Source organism: Heloderma suspectum, chromosome 2 (assembly GCF_057233095.1).
Source record: "Heloderma suspectum isolate Gila_16-S chromosome 2, 16-S_ref, whole genome shotgun sequence".
NCBI classification, from domain to species: domain Eukaryota; kingdom Metazoa; phylum Chordata; class Lepidosauria; order Squamata; family Helodermatidae; genus Heloderma; species Heloderma suspectum.
This window is the reverse complement of record NC_139459.1, coordinates 404,445,339-404,461,340: the sequence shown is the minus strand read 5'-3', so window position 1 is coordinate 404,461,340 and position 16,002 is coordinate 404,445,339. Positions and strand designations below refer to the sequence as shown.

General features: G+C 48.5%; 1 protein-coding gene across 3 annotated transcripts in view; it reads right to left on the bottom strand.

Annotated features, from left to right (window-relative positions):
• Nucleotides 1-403: 403 nt before the first annotated feature.
• Nucleotides 404-16,002, bottom strand: part of LOC146356713 (HLA class II histocompatibility antigen, DM alpha chain) — a 28,216-nt gene continuing 12,617 nt past the window's right edge. Inside the window, exons 2-6 of one of the 3 annotated variants that reach the window (XM_084831932.1) lie at nt 13,593-13,810; nt 10,339-10,605; nt 6,306-6,587; nt 6,081-6,209; nt 404-4,716 (exon numbers count right to left, since the gene is read on the bottom strand). In XM_084831932.1, the coding sequence (XP_084688058.1) occupies nt 4,712-4,716; nt 6,081-6,209; nt 6,306-6,587; nt 10,339-10,605; nt 13,593-13,810 (901 nt within the window). In that variant the 3' untranslated portion in view covers nt 404-4,711. Of the gene's footprint in view, nt 6,210-6,305; nt 6,588-10,338; nt 10,606-13,385; nt 13,554-13,592; nt 13,811-16,002 lie in introns of those variants that run through there. The other 2 variants (XM_084831934.1, XM_084831933.1) reach the window with 2 other exon arrangements.

The following is a 16,002-nucleotide window of genomic DNA, read 5'->3' as shown; positions in this document are numbered from 1 at the left end:
CCCTCTTAAATTGAAGACAGACACAATTAGGGAAGGGGAATTGGTCAGTGAGGAAGGGGTCTCACTGGCCGACACAAGAGGATTTTTCACACCACGCACTTTGCTACTGGCCTGGGCACCCGGACGGTCAACGGTATGCGTCAGAAACCGCAGTAGCCACTCACACAATCATCATTCTCTCCACTGCATCCATATGTCCCTGCCACCCACTTTCCCCACTTTTTACCAGAGCGGAAAGCGGCTTCCCCAGCTTCCTACTGAGTACTGGCGTGCTGGGTACTGGCGCCCACTCGGGGGTGTGATCAGGCCCCCCTTCTACCCGCAAGGAGTAGGTTCTTTTGTATACGTATACCACCAACACTGACCTTCTTCATGAGGCGGGGCCCTCTTTTTTTCTGCCCAGTGGCCTTTCTCCCTAAAGGCGGGGCCCTCTTTTTCCCATATACTTGCCTTTCTCCTGAAGGCTTCCAATGTGGGTTTCAACGCAATTGCAGCTGCGATACAGGCAGGGCTCAAGTTCCTTCCTCCGCTTCCCAAGGTTCTCTTGCCGCTCGCTGCCGTTTGGGCGATCCCGGTGCAGGCCTTCTCCCATTCACTCGACAAAAAGGTCGGTGGTGCCAAGAAAGAGAGGCATGCGCCGAGCTCGTCTTCCCGGTGCGGCGATCAAGAGCAGGCAACTGCCACCTGTCTGGCTCAGAGCCTGCCACATCCGAGTCACGGCACCATTTATGCTGCAGAACCCAGAGTCAGAGAGACCACGGAGTGAAGGATAAAGAGATTCTTTATCTAACGCGCAGGCTTAAGGCTGGAATCATTTCCAAAGAGCCAGAAGCCCCGATTTACATCAGCACATTGCTTTTATAGACATTGTGACACATATGAAACGGCTCCTCCTCTCTCTCCTGCGTGGGGTTGCAGTCCTCAACATTTCTTCTCCTAGCACCATTGTTTATAATACAAGAACTGGGTTATAGGGTAGCCGTGATAAGCAGAGAACAGAAGAGAACAGCAGAGAACAAGATATACAATTGTATGACCTTTGACAAGACAAGGAATTCCTGTGTCTCGTCAGCTTACAACAATATATTCGAGGGAGAAAGAGCTCAGCAAGAACATGAAGCATGAGACTGCAAGAGGCTACTTAGTCTGACCCCCGATATGGCTGCTACAGCCTTAAATTGGCCATTTTCCAGGGACATGCTGCATATCTTTGTTAGCAGATCAGCAATTTTGTATTTCTTTGAGAGCTCTGCGATGGATATCATCTGGGCCTGGAGATTTATTCACTTTCCATTTATTAGTGCTGAGAATTTCATCTTTTGTCACCTGTGTAGCCTGCTGCTTCAATTGCCTCTCGCTCTGGCCCATGCTGCAGCCTGTTTGCTCCCTGACTCTCTGCTTGCCAAGCGAGCAAGTGGGAGCCCCGATGAGAAAGAGGAGGAGGAAGAGCGTGAGCAGTTGGCAACACTGGCTCACTGAGGGAAGGGGCCCATGGCAGGATAACTTGCTCAAGAGCCCTCCAAAACCTGGAGCCAGCGCTGATCCCAAGGGCATGAGAGCTACGCCCGCTCTTCCACAATAAGTCCCACCCACCTCCACCTCTAGAAAGTAGCCAGAGGGCATGTGCAATCCTCTGACAGGGAAAAAGCTTTCCCACTCCTGACTCAGGGTTTCCCATTTTTCTTTTTCCTGGCTGGACATTTCAACCTTGCAAACTAGGCAGATATTCCACAGGTGAGCCTTTCCACATCCATGCTTGGAAGAGCTGCTCCTGTTTAATTTCTGGAACCCATGCAGCGTCGCTTATAAGGGCAGAAGGAGGGCCGGAAACTAAAGTCGGCAACCGTAGGGCGATCCTAAGATCTTCTGGGACTTTTTGGGATCCCACCACAGAGAACAGCAGAAAACCAACACAAATGAACAAACAGCGGCTGGATTTTTGCACCCTCCGAAAAAAATAATTTTATTTGGTTTCTGCCAGTATGAACAAGTAATAACATTAAAATAAAATTTCAAGTCAATGAATGGGAATGATTTCACTTTAAGTACAGCAAAACAATCAGAAAACTTCATGTGCGCCCACACAGCCCCCCCCCCCCACGCCTGGCCTCTTTGCAAGTTTCAGCTCCCAGCCCTTCCCTTTTTAAAAGCCACAACCTCCCCCACCCCTCCCCTCCCCTCCCCTCCGGCCTCATCCATTTTTGCTGCCTCTATTGTGTTTACCCCCTCAACCAACCTGCGAAATACATAACTTACATTATTTGGACTTGCCTTTAATAGCTACCCAATTGGGTAGGAATTAAACTGGCAAACCTTTCCCTTGCATCAGCTGAATATCCTGCAATTCTGCAGAGAGGGATGTGCCTGATCTCGGAAGCTAAGCAGGATCAGCCCTGGTTAGTATTTGGATGGGAGACTGCCTGGGAATCAGGCTTCCTGCATGGACCAGCGGGTTGGATTTGATGGTCTTGTAGGCCCCTTCCAACCCTATTATTCTGTTCTGTTCTATTCTATTCATCAAATACTGGTATTATGGTCTGGGATTCGTTTCTCCAACCCAGATCCCATTGTAGACATCAGCCGAGTTCTCACTGAGGTGGGCAACTTGTGCCTGGACTGTACCACATCAAACTGGAGATGAGGGCTCACATGATGGAACGTGAAACAGCCCCCACTTGCAGTGTTAAGCGGTACATAGGTTTACATCCTCAAATGAAAACTAGTAATGCATTTAAGCAACAGGTAGCTAGTATTGCAACAGAGAAAGAGAGACCCTCTCTCAAGCCTTTGCCATATGGAGAAATCCTCATAGCTGATACACAGAATCTTGTATTGGGCAGGGAAACATAAATTCTTCTCTCTGGGTCATTAATGCAGCTTGATTTTTTTTAAAGAATGGAATAGGTGAAAAAGGAGGATTCTGGGCATTCATTCTGCCAAGGGTTTACATTTGCTGACCTGGCAGTCCTCCTGCCAGCACCCTACCACCCTCAGTCCAAGCTGTGGGGTGAGCACCACTTTATTATTGCTTCACCACAAGGTCTAAGGCTCAACCCTGTCATTAAAAACAGCTGAGTTTCACATTCCAAAGAATCATGTGGTACGGTCCTCTCCTACCCTAAGACTATACCACTTCACAATGCAAGTGGGGGGATCCCATGATTAGCTGTGGGGGAAAAAAAGAGGTGGAAGGGAGCTCTCTGTTTCCACAGCCAAATAAATTCTTGCACAGGGAAGCAATCACTCCACCCCAGTACCTACAATCATTCTGATGTGATTAACTGTAAAAAATGGTTCCTCCTCTGTGGTTGGGATTTCATGCAGAAATTAGGCTGCTGTTCAAGGCACAGGAGGGGGGCCAGAAAAGAAAGGTAGCAAACCCTCTTCCCCCACCCTGCCCCAGAAAATAAGGCACTTTTAATGTTATGTCACAGATTAAGGCACCAAAGAGGAACTGAGTCTCTCCCCCACCCAACCTCCCACAAAAATATTCATTCATTGAGCACTATTTCACATTTCTTGCCTACCTTGTCCAAGAGACTTCAGGTACACATGCCGGTGTCTGGTATCTTAATCCTCTTTAAGAGCCCACCTTGCATTTTTTAAAGCAAGGGTTAATTAAAAAAAAAATATAAAAATTAAAATACTTCAAAATCTCAACCCAGTCTCCTTTCTGTGTTCCTGTCAATCCTTTCAATTCTCCACAAGACCTCAGGAAAAATGGAGACCCACAGTACAATCCCATGCATGTCTACTCAGAAGAAAGTCCCACTGAGTTTAATGGGACTTACTCCCAGGTAAGTATGTATAGATGGCAATCACGGGTTGCTCTCAGGCACTGAAGTGCAATCAGATACATTTCCATATGAAGGAGCAGAACAATGGCTTTCAGTTTTTACCTATATATAGGTATTTGATATAGTAAAAGAGGTTTTAAGGGCTATCAAAGGTCGCCAATGTCTGAACCTTGTTAAAGCTGTGCCTTTAAGATCATGTTTAAGTCCAGGAAAAGCTTTGCCTGCTGATCTCTGAAGATCAAACTTCTGTTAAAAGGACAATAGCAGGCCAGGTGGAGTTCTTTCCCTACATGAGCCCCCCCCCCCCTTTATGGATGGCAGCCATGCCTTTTACAAAATAAATCTGGAAGCAAGCCATGCTCCTGCCTTCCGGGGCTGCATTTCTGAACCAAAGGTAGAAAAATATCCATGGCTGGGAGGACGTCGCGTGGGCGGATTATGGTGTCAGCACTGGGATTGACACCCGCCTTGCTTCACTTCAGAATCGCACCAGATTGGACTTTTGTTCTCCAGTCCTGTCCTTCTCATGAGCAAACCCATTCCCCTACTGCTGCTTGGCACTCTCATTACAGAGCAGCCAGCAGGTACAGGGGAGAGGGTGGAAGGAGAGGCACAGCCAGGGAGAGGGGGAGCGCAGGGACTGTGTGGCGAGGTTTGGACGGGCAGTGAGTGTGTGAGGGGGCCCTGCACGGCCAAAGCAGCTTGCTGTGCCCACTGCGGGCAGGGAGGGTGGTGGGAAGAAACCTGCCACAGCTCATTGCTTATAAATGGAATGACACCCCACCACCATCACCACCAAACTGGGGTTCCCAGCATCCAGGGGCAGTCCCTGTAGGGTTGAGTGGGTGGGGGAGTATAGGGGCAGGAGAAAAGGATGCTGCTTCTCGTCGGGGTCTTCGTCACACTGGCTGTGGTCAGTCTGAGGAAGAGGAGATCAAAATAAATGCGCTGGCGGTGACGGCCTCCCAGGAGCTCCCGATTCCCAGCCCTGCCCCCACCCTCGCAGCTTCCCAAAGTCGTCTGGGCACCGCTGAGACTGGCTTCTGAAGCCCCAGCAGGCCATGGAATGAAGGCCCGGGAAGGGCCATGGCTCAGTGGCAGAGCCCCTGCTTTGCCTGCAGCAGGTGCCAGGTTCGATCGTGGCAGCATCTCCAGTAGGGCTGGAAATATTCCTGCCTGAAACCCTGGAGAGGTGCTGGATGGCAATACAGGTCTGGATGGACAAATGTTTTGACTACATCAGCCTTCCCTAACTGTGCGCCCTGCAGATGCATTGGGAGTATGGCCCCCATAACCCCCCAGCCACTCCAGCACATCTGTAGGGCATCCAGTAGGGGAAGGCTGGCCTGCCTTCTAGGTCAGGGGCGGGCAGAAAGCAGATATCCAGATGTTTTGCACTTCCACACCCAGCATTCCAGACCATTGGCCATCGTGGCAGAGGCTTCTGGGAGTTGAAGTTCCAAATATCTGGAGATCTACCTTCTGTCCACCTCTGTTCTAGGTAGCTGCTCCACAGGGAGGTTGCTCCTTTTCCCTGGAGGTCTGCCAGAACCCTAGCCTGAGCAGGTAACAGGATCTTAGCAGGTCTGATGAACACAGAGGCCATCTGGTCCACTCCCTGCCTCAAAGAATTCATCCACCTCTCCTGCACTGCCACCTGATCAGCATATGCAATTCTCCCCCCCCACACACACACAATGTTCCACAAGAAGGTGGCTGGTGCTTTGCTAAAAGGAGCTTACATAGCAAATAGCTTCAGCTGTTAGGTAGGTCAAGAAAGTTAAGGCAAGCTACAAGCGAAAACAACCTCACCCCTAACCCCCACCTCAGCTAGTAGCTAGATTGATGTGGAGAGAGGGTGAGGACCTCTTTCCATGTTATAGAATCACCCTTCAGCGAAAAAGGGTGACCCCACTGAGCACCCCAGAAGTATATTTTAGGGACAGGGAAATGGAACTCCACACCCATCCGGAAAATGGCTTTGGCCATGCATTAGCAGGCAGGATGGGGCTGGCATGAGCAGATGGGAAAATGCAGGGGCTGGTTGAATGCAGGGAAATTCAGTGTTCTGTGTTTACTACTCAACAGTGGATTGTTGTACCCTTCAGCCTCTAGAATGGGGTGGCGAGTGAGTGAGCAGGCCCGGAGATCTTGGTGCGAAGTCCATCCACACCCTGGTCGTCTTTTACCACCACCCTGCCTGGGACTGTGACATCCTCTCCCCACTTCCGAAACTCTGTGGGCTCTGCTCCTTCCCCAAATGACCCGGGCACCTGGACCTACCTGCACTCCTGAGCCTGGTGGTCATGGCAATAAGAATGAACCCCGTGATCATGAGGAGGATGCCCACTCCGAAAGCGATGCCGGTCAGGATGTCCTCCAGGAGTTCTGAGGGGATGGGGTCTTTCGGGACTGCAGCGGGGAGACACAAGTGGGAATGGGGAGAGGTCAGTTTGAGGATTGGGACCGAGGGACACTCGAGGATGAAAGCGAGCGCCGGTGGCTCACCCCAGAAGGCCATGCTGCTGAACTTGTCCCGGGGGGTCCGGACGGTGCAGCTGTAGACATCTCCCTCCTGGGGGGTCACCGGCAGGTACGAGAAGATCTGGAAGTCCAGGAATTGGATGGGGTAGATCTGAGTGGTGGTCGCCCCCTGCTGCACCGGCTGCTCGTGATGCTCCCAGGAGATGGCAGCCGACGGTGGGAAGACATTGGTCACGGAGCAGACCAGGGTGTTGGCCTTGCCCAGCTGGAGGGGCTGGAGGGTGAAGACCTCCACCTGAGGGATACCTGTGGGGAGAAGGGAGACCCCTGAGGAGCAGCCCACACCTTTGGCCCCTCCAAAGATGTCGCACAGAATGAAGATCGCTGGACCAGCTTGAGGGATCTTGAGACTGTCATGCAGATCATATGGGTTTCCTTTTCTCCGAAGAAGGTTGGAGAGAAGCTGAACATGCGGGCTGCGTGGAGAAGGTTCAGTCCCAAACAAAGGAGGGAAAAGAAAAAGAAATAACATTTCAAGGCCGCCGTACGCTCTTCAGAGGATCACAAAGGATTTAGAAAAGCTAAGTATGATGTTTGGTTAGAATGATTAACGCGGTGCCCTCCAGATGTGCTGGACTACAACTCCCATGGCCATGCTGTCTGGGGACAATGGGAGTTGTAGCCCAACACATCCGGAGGGCATAAGGTTTGGGAAGCTCTGCTTGTGGGCGCTCTCTCTCTCTCTCTCACACACACACACACACGAATCCCTCTTCTAAGAAGAGGCCTTCCACGACATGTACATGCGGAACCAAAAAACAAACTTTATTGTCTTCAGTGCTAATAATAATTAATTAAAACTCAGATGATTAACTGACTTAATATTTCTTTAATGGGGGGGTAGTACAAATATGACGGCAGGTTATGCAGGAAGTTTGTGAAAGATGCAGGATATTTTAAATGCCTTTAAAACAAATAAATGATATATGTCCTACAGTTCCTCCAAGAAGAATTTAATAGAATTGAAGGGTTTTGGATTTGCAAGGATGTATGATCAACATTTCACTCTGTTCATAGAATCACAAAGTTGGAGGGTCCTCAGAGGTCATCTAGTCCAATCTCTGCTCAATGCAGGATCTGCAGTGTAGGACACAACTACAGCATCCCTGACAGGTTGCCACCCAGCCTCTGCTGAAATACCTCCAGTGGAGGAGAGCCCACCACCTCCTGAGGCTGTCTGTTTCACTGCCAAATAGAATCATAGAATCACAGAATCATAGAATAGTAGGGATGGAAGGGGCCTACAAGGCCATCGAGTCCAACCCTCTGCTCAATGCAGGAATCCAAGTCAGAGCATCCCTGACAGGTGGCTGTCCAGCCTCGTCTTGAACGCTTCCAGCGTGGGAGAGCCCACCGCCTCCCTAGGTCATTGGTTCCATTGTCGTATTGTTCTAACGGTCAGGAAGTTTTTCCTGATGTTCAGCTGGAATGTGGCTTCCTGTCACTTGAGCCCATGATTCCGTGTTCTGCACTCTGGGATGATCAAGAAGAGATCCTGGCCTTCCTCTCTGGGACAACCTTTCAGGTACTTGAAGAGCGCTATCATATCTCCCCTCAGTCTTCTCTTCTCAAGGCTAAACATGCCCAGTTCTTTCAGTCTCTCCTCGTAGGGCTTTGTTTCCAGTCCCCTGATCATCTTTGTTGCCCTCCTCTGAACCCTCTCCAGTTTGTCTGCATCCTTCTTAAAGTGTGGTGCCCAGAACTGGACACAGTACTCCAGATGAGGCCTAACCAGTGCTGAGTGGAGGGGAACTAGTACTTCCCGGGATTTGGAAGCTATGCTTCTATGAATGCAGCCCAAAATAGCATTTGCCTTTTTTGCAGCCACATCACAGTGTTGGCTCATCTTCAGCTTGTGATCGACAACAATTCCAAGATCCTTCTTGCTTGTAGTGTTGTTGAGCCACGTATTCCCCCATCTTGTAACTGTGCATTTGGTTTCTTTTTCCTAGGTGCAGAACTTGGCATTTATCCCTATTAAATGTCATTCTGTTGTTTTCTGCTCTCACTGTTACGAAGTTTCTCGTAATGTTTTGCCAAAATCTGCTTCCTGCCATTTCGACCGGTTGGTTCTAGTCCTGCCCTTGGAAGCAACAGCGACTAAGTTTGCTCCATCTTCTCCAGGGCAGCTGCACAGATACTTGAACGCTGCTGTCATGTCTCCCCTTAATTTTCTCTTCTCTGGTCTAAAGGGGAGACATGGGAGCACTCTTCAAAGTCTGCGCTGGTCGGGCCACACATCTGGAGTACTGTGCCCAATTCTGGGAGCCATATTTTAAGAAAGATATGGACAACCTTTTGACCCTGTCAGGTGATTGGCACTGACGCCAAATCAGCAGCATTCAGGACTGTGACACTCTATGACGCAAGCGGAGCGCTTCTAGCAGGAAAAGCGAACGAGCAGAGACATGCCCAGTGCACAAAACGTCCCCCTAGCCTGTGGCTGTCCTGCGCTCTCTGGTTCCGTGCATGGTGAGAATTTCTACTGCAGTTCTGGAGGGCCAACAATATTCCTTGGAAGGAAAGACACCAGGCATAGAGGAGGCCTCCTCCGTTCCTTTCATTTGTTAAGGAGATTCCTGCATTGAGCAGGGGGGCTTGGACTAGAAGGCCGATGCGGCCCCCTTTCCAGCTCTGAAATCCCGTTCTGCTTTTGTGCTCCTGAAAAGAACCGCTGCAAGATTCCCCTTATTTTACAGACGTGCAAGTTAGTGGGTGGAGGGGCCACAGGTATTGGCAGGGAGTGGACACGGAAGATCCAAGGCTCAGTCCCTGGCATCACCAATTTAAAAACAAACTAACCAGGATCTTGAGACAGACCATGCTGAATGGGTCCGCAGGGAGCATTAATATAAGAGCCACAGGCTAGTCAGAATGGATCAAATTGGGCTAGTTCAGCCTCCCTCAATTTGGGGCCCTCCAGATGTGTTTGACTACAAACTCCATCATCCCCAGCCAGGGTGGCCAACAGCCCAAGGATGATGGGGCTGTAGTCCAACATATCTGGAGGGGCCACGGTGGGAGAAGGCCAAGCTGAGCAGAGCAATGGTTGGACTCAACACAAAGCCCCCTCTTATTGACTGAAAACTCTGGCTATCTAGCCTACCCCACAGGGCTGTCGTGAGGGTAAAATGGAGCAGGGTGAGAACCATGTACTTTGAACTTGTGGGGGCGGGGAAATGGGATATAAATGGCATCATGGAATATAAGAACTATGTTAAATTGGTTAGATGGATTAAGCACTTTTCAGGTGACTAGAAAGGCCTCTGGATATGCCGGGCAACACATTAAAAAACAAAAACAAGCACTAACTGTTTTGATACAAGTGCTTGCAAGAACAGCAGTAAGCAGACCGCATCTTTGAGGGGGCATCTCCCCTCACCCCACCCCTCGCACCTTTGAGGGGGCATCTCCCCTCACCCCACCCCTCGCATCTTTGAGGGGGCATCTCCCCTCACCCCACCCCTTCTTTCTCACACGCAGGATGGAGTGCCACTTCTAAGAGGTATGGTTTTCTTTATGTGGGTTAAGCGTTAACATTGATGCATCGTCTAAAAGCAAAGTGAGTGTGCGTCTTCATTTCAAATTTATGCAGATTTAATTTACCTAGCAATTAAAACTCATAGGATTAATCAAGCAAGATGTCTTGAACTGGGTAACAGACCTCCGACTGAAAACGGGGTGGGGGAGAGCCTAGCCCCTCTACCTCGTTCTAAAAGAAACAACCTTGGACTTGGGGTTGGACTTGATGGTCTTATAGGCCCCTTCCAACCCTACTATTCTATGAATGCTCCCTCATTCTGTTAACAATACTTAAGGATAACATGTTCTGAGTCCTTTAGAACAGCACAAAGATGGTCATATTATTTGCATCATCATCATCATCATCATTATTATTATTATTATTATTATTATTATTATTCCTCCTCCTATTCCTCTTCATTGCTATAGGTTTCCGTAGGCCACTCCCTCCATACAGGGCAAGGAAAACCTTTACCTTTTGCTTCGGGCATTTGGATATATGTATCAGAAAAGTTGGTGAGGATATCCAGGATTTGGTAGCAGAAATCTCTCAGCTTAATGATTTTATCTGGGGACGTCCGGTTCTGCACTTCGGGCTGGAACTCGGGCAGGCGCGGGTGCCAGAGGGTTACCGGAAAGTCAAACCAGAACAGTTGGTCATCATCCAGAGTTTGGGCCAGGCCAGAAAATGGGGAATCTCTTTGGCAAAAGAACACCTTGGAAAACAGATGTACGGGATCCACTAGAAAATGGTGGAAGGGAGAGAGAATAATAATAGCAACAATAATCAGAGCTCTATCCTCACCCTTGTGCACAATCATATACATCTCATCCCATCCTGAGAGGCATGCTGCCATTTATGCTCCTTGGAATAATGGCTCAGCTATTATTCCATTCGTATTATTCTACGCCATGCCTAGGGAGGGGAAGTAGATTATCCACAAAGCTCCGGCAACACAGGGTGGGTAGATGACCCCCACTGCTTAAGGAGCCTTTACACTTTAAGGAGCCTTTGTAGTTTTGCTGTCCAGTCCAATGGAACACTGGCATCTAGACCGAGGAAGCTGTCTGGGCAGGTGGCTTTAAATGTACGTGCATATTTCAGAAACCTGGTCTCAGTGATAACTCATCAGGAAATCTTAAATGAGCACAAGTTTAAATGAATTACATTGAAATGAATTAGCAGATGCTGTGACCAGGCTTCCCTTCCCCACCTCTCAACCAAGGAAAGGTGGATGCACCATTTTTTAAAAATCTGTTAAAAGTTTTGTTTTCCAGGATGCACAGCCTGGCTCTTCAATATATAAAAACTGAAATTTCAGTACAGGCCTATCAGTGTGTGCATATGTGCAGGAATTTCATACCCTCCAACTGTCCCTCTTGAACAAGAGCAGTCCCTGTTTTCTGTCTCTAGCAAACCATTGAATGATCTTTGCTTCCTCCTTTGCATTTTCAAATCCTCCCCCCCTCCCCCAAGTCTGCAGGGATTAAATATCTAAGGGTTTGGTTTTTTGCAGGGGGCGGGGGGGTGGATATCTTTGATTTCTGTGCATGGAAATACCTGCACACGAGATAAAGGCACCCTCCGGCGCACATCTTACACATCCTTCAGCCAGTGAAGTTCATTTTGAATTCTTTAAGAATGAGAACATATTATGCAAGACAAATTTGGTTTTTTTCCTGCCTAGTACAGGGAAAACTCTCTGGAAAAGACCCTGATGCTGGGAAAGACTGAGGGCAAAAGGAGAAGGGGACGGCAGAGGATGAGATGGCTAGATAGCATCACTGATGCAATGAATATGGACTTGAGCACGCTCCAGGAGAGAGCGCAGGACAGGAAGGCCTGGCGTGCTATGGTCCATGGGGTCACGAAGAGTCGGACACGACTGAACGACTGAACAACAACAACAACAACAGGGGTGGGCAAACTGCGAAACTCCAAATGTTGTTGGACTACAACTCCCATCATCCTTCACATGGGCAAATACTGGATGAGACTGATGGGAGTTGCAGTCCAACAATATCTGGAGGGCCATGAGTCTCCCCCAGCCCCGCCCAAACTAGTGTATCTATAAACAGGAACAAAACTACGCTTTCTGCTTTCAAATCATGTGACCAGAGGCAGGCTGTGACTAAAGTGGATTCTTTTCTGACTGACTGTATTTATGTATTTATAATGTTTCTTGGCTGCCTTTCAGAGCAAGAGCCCTCCCAAGGTGGCATACAACAATAAAACTCATATTGTAAGAACCAATACAGTAATAAAAACAGTACAAAGAACAACAGCAGGCTGTAAACACAAAACACCAGTGCCCCAAACTGGTAAATGGTGTGGAGTGTGTTTTGAGCTGCAGCTGTTATAGTAACAGGAAATATTTCTATTCAATGTGCATTTTAAAATAATAGTAACAATAATTAATAATATTATAATAATTCATAATATAATATTTCATAATAATATTATTAAAAAGGAAATTGTTACAGTTAGTTTGTATAGCAGTGTGGTGTAGTGTTTAGAGACCCGTGTTCTAGTCCTTACTCGGCTATGAAGCTCGCTAAGTGACTGGGACAAATCACTGATTCTCAGCCTACCCTACTTTACAGGGTTGTTGTGAGAATAAATGGAGCGGAGGAGGATCATGTATGCTGCCTTGGGCTCCTTGGAGGTACAGGTGGGACATAAATGTAAATCATCTTCATAATAGCAGGAGAAAAGAGCATTCAGTGAGTGTAACAGTGATTGAGAGCGGGGAGATTTTCTCAGGCTGTGTCCCTCAGTGTGAAAGCAGAGTGTTCAAACTTCATGTAAAAATGGTGGAGGCATTGGGATTTTAAATTACACTATCCTAATACAATCTGCACTCACCCCCTTCCCAGCATTCCCAATTATGGATGCTCTTGGATTTAGGAATATGAGGCGAGGGAAGCAAGGTGTAAAAATCCTGAAACCATCAAATTGCTACTTTAAATAACGACATTAAAATGACAACAGCAAGTGTCAAGACGTTCAGTAGGTATCCCTCCCGAAGTTTAATTGCAAAAGTGAAACTGGGAAGTGCTCGAAACTGGAAAAAGTCAAAGCAGATTATGTATGTATGTATGCATCTATTTCAAATTTGCCTGAAATATTCATCTTAGCGCTAGTGAACTCAAGGAACCCAAAGCAGTTCTGCCGCTAGTTTTCGTTGACTTATGCAGAGCAATATAAGTGGCCGGGTCGACATTCAGCCTGGCCATGCCCAGTCCCTGGAAAGCTGCACTGGTTGGATTTCTGCCTGCCTGGCAGATGTTCAAAGTCTAGGAACTCTGCCAAGAGAAAAGAGGTGTCAAGGCTTGTCAGCCACGTGCCAGGGGCCGGCAAATTCGGCCCACAGCAAAAATGGGGCACAGGGTGGAAAAGGTGATCCTGTGTCTAACTAGAGACGAGCAATTACCCCCCCCCCAGCAATGTGCCCCCACCCCCAAACACACGTACACACTCCATCAGCAGGCAACGTATAGGAGACACACAGACATCTGTACCTTGAGCCGCCGCCGCCGCCGCCGCCGCCGCCCAAAGCAAAGCCAAGCCCCCCAGCTCCCAGCCGCATCGTCCCGGGCCCATATCCCTACCCTGCCTGCCCCGGCGCAACTTCTGAGCGCCAGATGCCGAGCCCCGTCCCCAGCTCGCCTCTCCTGGAGCTGTCTCTCCCAGCCAGCCAATGAGGCTCCTCTGCGCGCCCCTGTCACCTGTTGCCGAGGAGGAGCGGCTGGATTTTGGCTCTGAGCAATTCCGACAGCCAGAAGCGCTCCTCGCCTGGCTCGCGTGTGCGCATGAGAAGATGGGGGCCGGGCGGGGCGGGGAACTTCGGGACACCGCAGCAAGGCCGATGGAGGCTTCTGGCAGCGGGGAAATGAGTCGCTGACTTTGCTCTGCTGGGCAAACGGCAAAAATGGGCACACAGCATCTGTCAATAGAAGGATTTAGAGATATATTTATTATTTATTTATCTGCAGCATTTTTACCCCACTCTCTGGCCAAAAGAGGCTCCCAGAGCCTCTTACAAAGATAAGAAATAAGGCATTCCTTGCAAAAGGGTGACAATCTAAAAGACACAGGGCGAAAGGAAAAGGGATTGAGAGAGAGGAGGAAAAATGCAAAACGCGGGCACCACTTCCTAGTTTCAAAGTTCTTGTAGGTGTTCTTTCCGGCAGGGAAGGGGGGAAACAACCTCCTGGCAGCTGCTCCTTCTCTGGCTGATGGATGGGGCCAAGTGGGACTCCCCTTGCCGTGAAGTTCTTCCTGGGAGGCAGGTGGGTTTAGCCTCCCCGTGGCCGTTCTCACACCCTGCTTTTACTTCCAAAGAACCCAGGCAGGGAACAAGAAGTCCTGCTGAGAGGCTGGTGGGGGCCTCTTCTAAAGAAGGCAGACATAGGGACATAAGAAGAGCCCTGCTGAATCGACCCCCACCTGGAGTTATGAGATTTCAACCCCATGTCTAAGCCTGAGCTGTCAGTAAATCTGGAGGATGCTATGAAAGGCGAGTAGATGCGTGCACAAAAGATTGGCAAACCAGCAGACTATCATTAAAATATTAACAGCACTTTATTCACACTGAAGCTGAAATCAGCCTTACAACAAATTCCAGAGAATTTGAATCTCCATCTAAATCACGATTAATTAATAAGGAATAATTTATAGTTAAGTCCGGCAGCCTGGGCTGTAATCGCTTTAACCACCTTCTATCTGAGTGCTCATTGGAAGGACAGATACTGAAGCTGAAGCTCAAATATTTTGGCCACCTAATGCGAAGAGAAAACTCTCTGGAAAAGACCCTGATGCTGGGAAAGACTGAAGGCAAAAGGAGAAGGGGACGGCAGAGGATGAGATGGCTGGATAGCATCACCGATGCAATGAATATGAACTTGAGCATGCTCCGGGAGAGAGCGCAGGACAGGAAGGCCTGGCGTGCTGTGGTCCATGGGGTCACGAAGAGTCGGACACGGCTGAATGACTGAACAACAACAAATGTGTGTTTTAAAATTTCTTCCCTCATTTCATGATCTGTTTATTTCACAATGGGCAAACTGTAGGCAGTTACAGTAATAATATGGCCATGGTGCTTGGTTTTTATCTCCTCTCAGTAAAATGCGATTGTTCAGGCCCTTGTGGTAATTGTTTTCATCCATCTCTCTGTTATCTCTTTATCACCTTGAGGTAAACATGATTTTTAAAAGCAGTTATTCTATTAGAAACACATCAAGCAATTCAGAGGAAGGCAGTGAGGTAGTAATGGAATCAATGAATTCTTTTTTTCTGGGGCATTTGTTTCTGGGCATTTTTCTGGGGCATTAATTACGGCACCTCACATGGATTCAAAATGCCACTTTTGCAAATAGGTTATCTGTATATACATTTGATTATTTTCATTTAAAAGGGGTGAAAATAACCTCTGAAATAACAAAATCCCACCTGTGCTCTTCCTTGCAATAGGACTAGATCACTTCACTAGAAGTGCTTTGAACATTTCATGGCATTCCTGAAGACTTTCACCCCTCAATCCATGCCTGTCTCAAACACAGGCCATCCCAACATAAAGAAGGTAGTGGGCTCTCCCACACTGGAGGCATTCAAGGCGAGGCTGGACAGCCATCTGTCGGGGATGCTCTGACTTGGATTCCTGCACTGAGCAGGGGGTTGGACTTGATGGTCTTGTAGGCCCCTTCCAACCCTACTATTCCATGATTCTATGAAACCAAGGGTCCATCTAGTCCAGCATTCTGTTCACACAGTGGCCAACCAACTGTCAGCCAGGAATCCACAAGCAGGGCATGAGTGCAACAGCACACTCCCATCCATGTTCCCCAGCAACAGATGCACAGAGGCTCACTGCCTCAGGTACTGGAGGTAGCACATAGCCATCAGGACTAGTAGCCATTGATAGCTTTTTCCTCCAGGAATTTGTCCAACACCCTTTTAAAGCTATTGAAATTGGTGGCCATCACCACATCCTGTGGTAGCGAGTTCCATAGTTTAACTATACACCGTGTGAAGAAGCCCTTCCTTTGATCTGTCCTGAATCTCCCACCAATCAGCTGCATGGCATGACCGTGGGTTCTAGTATTATGTGAGAGGGAGAAAAAAAGTCTCTGCACTATG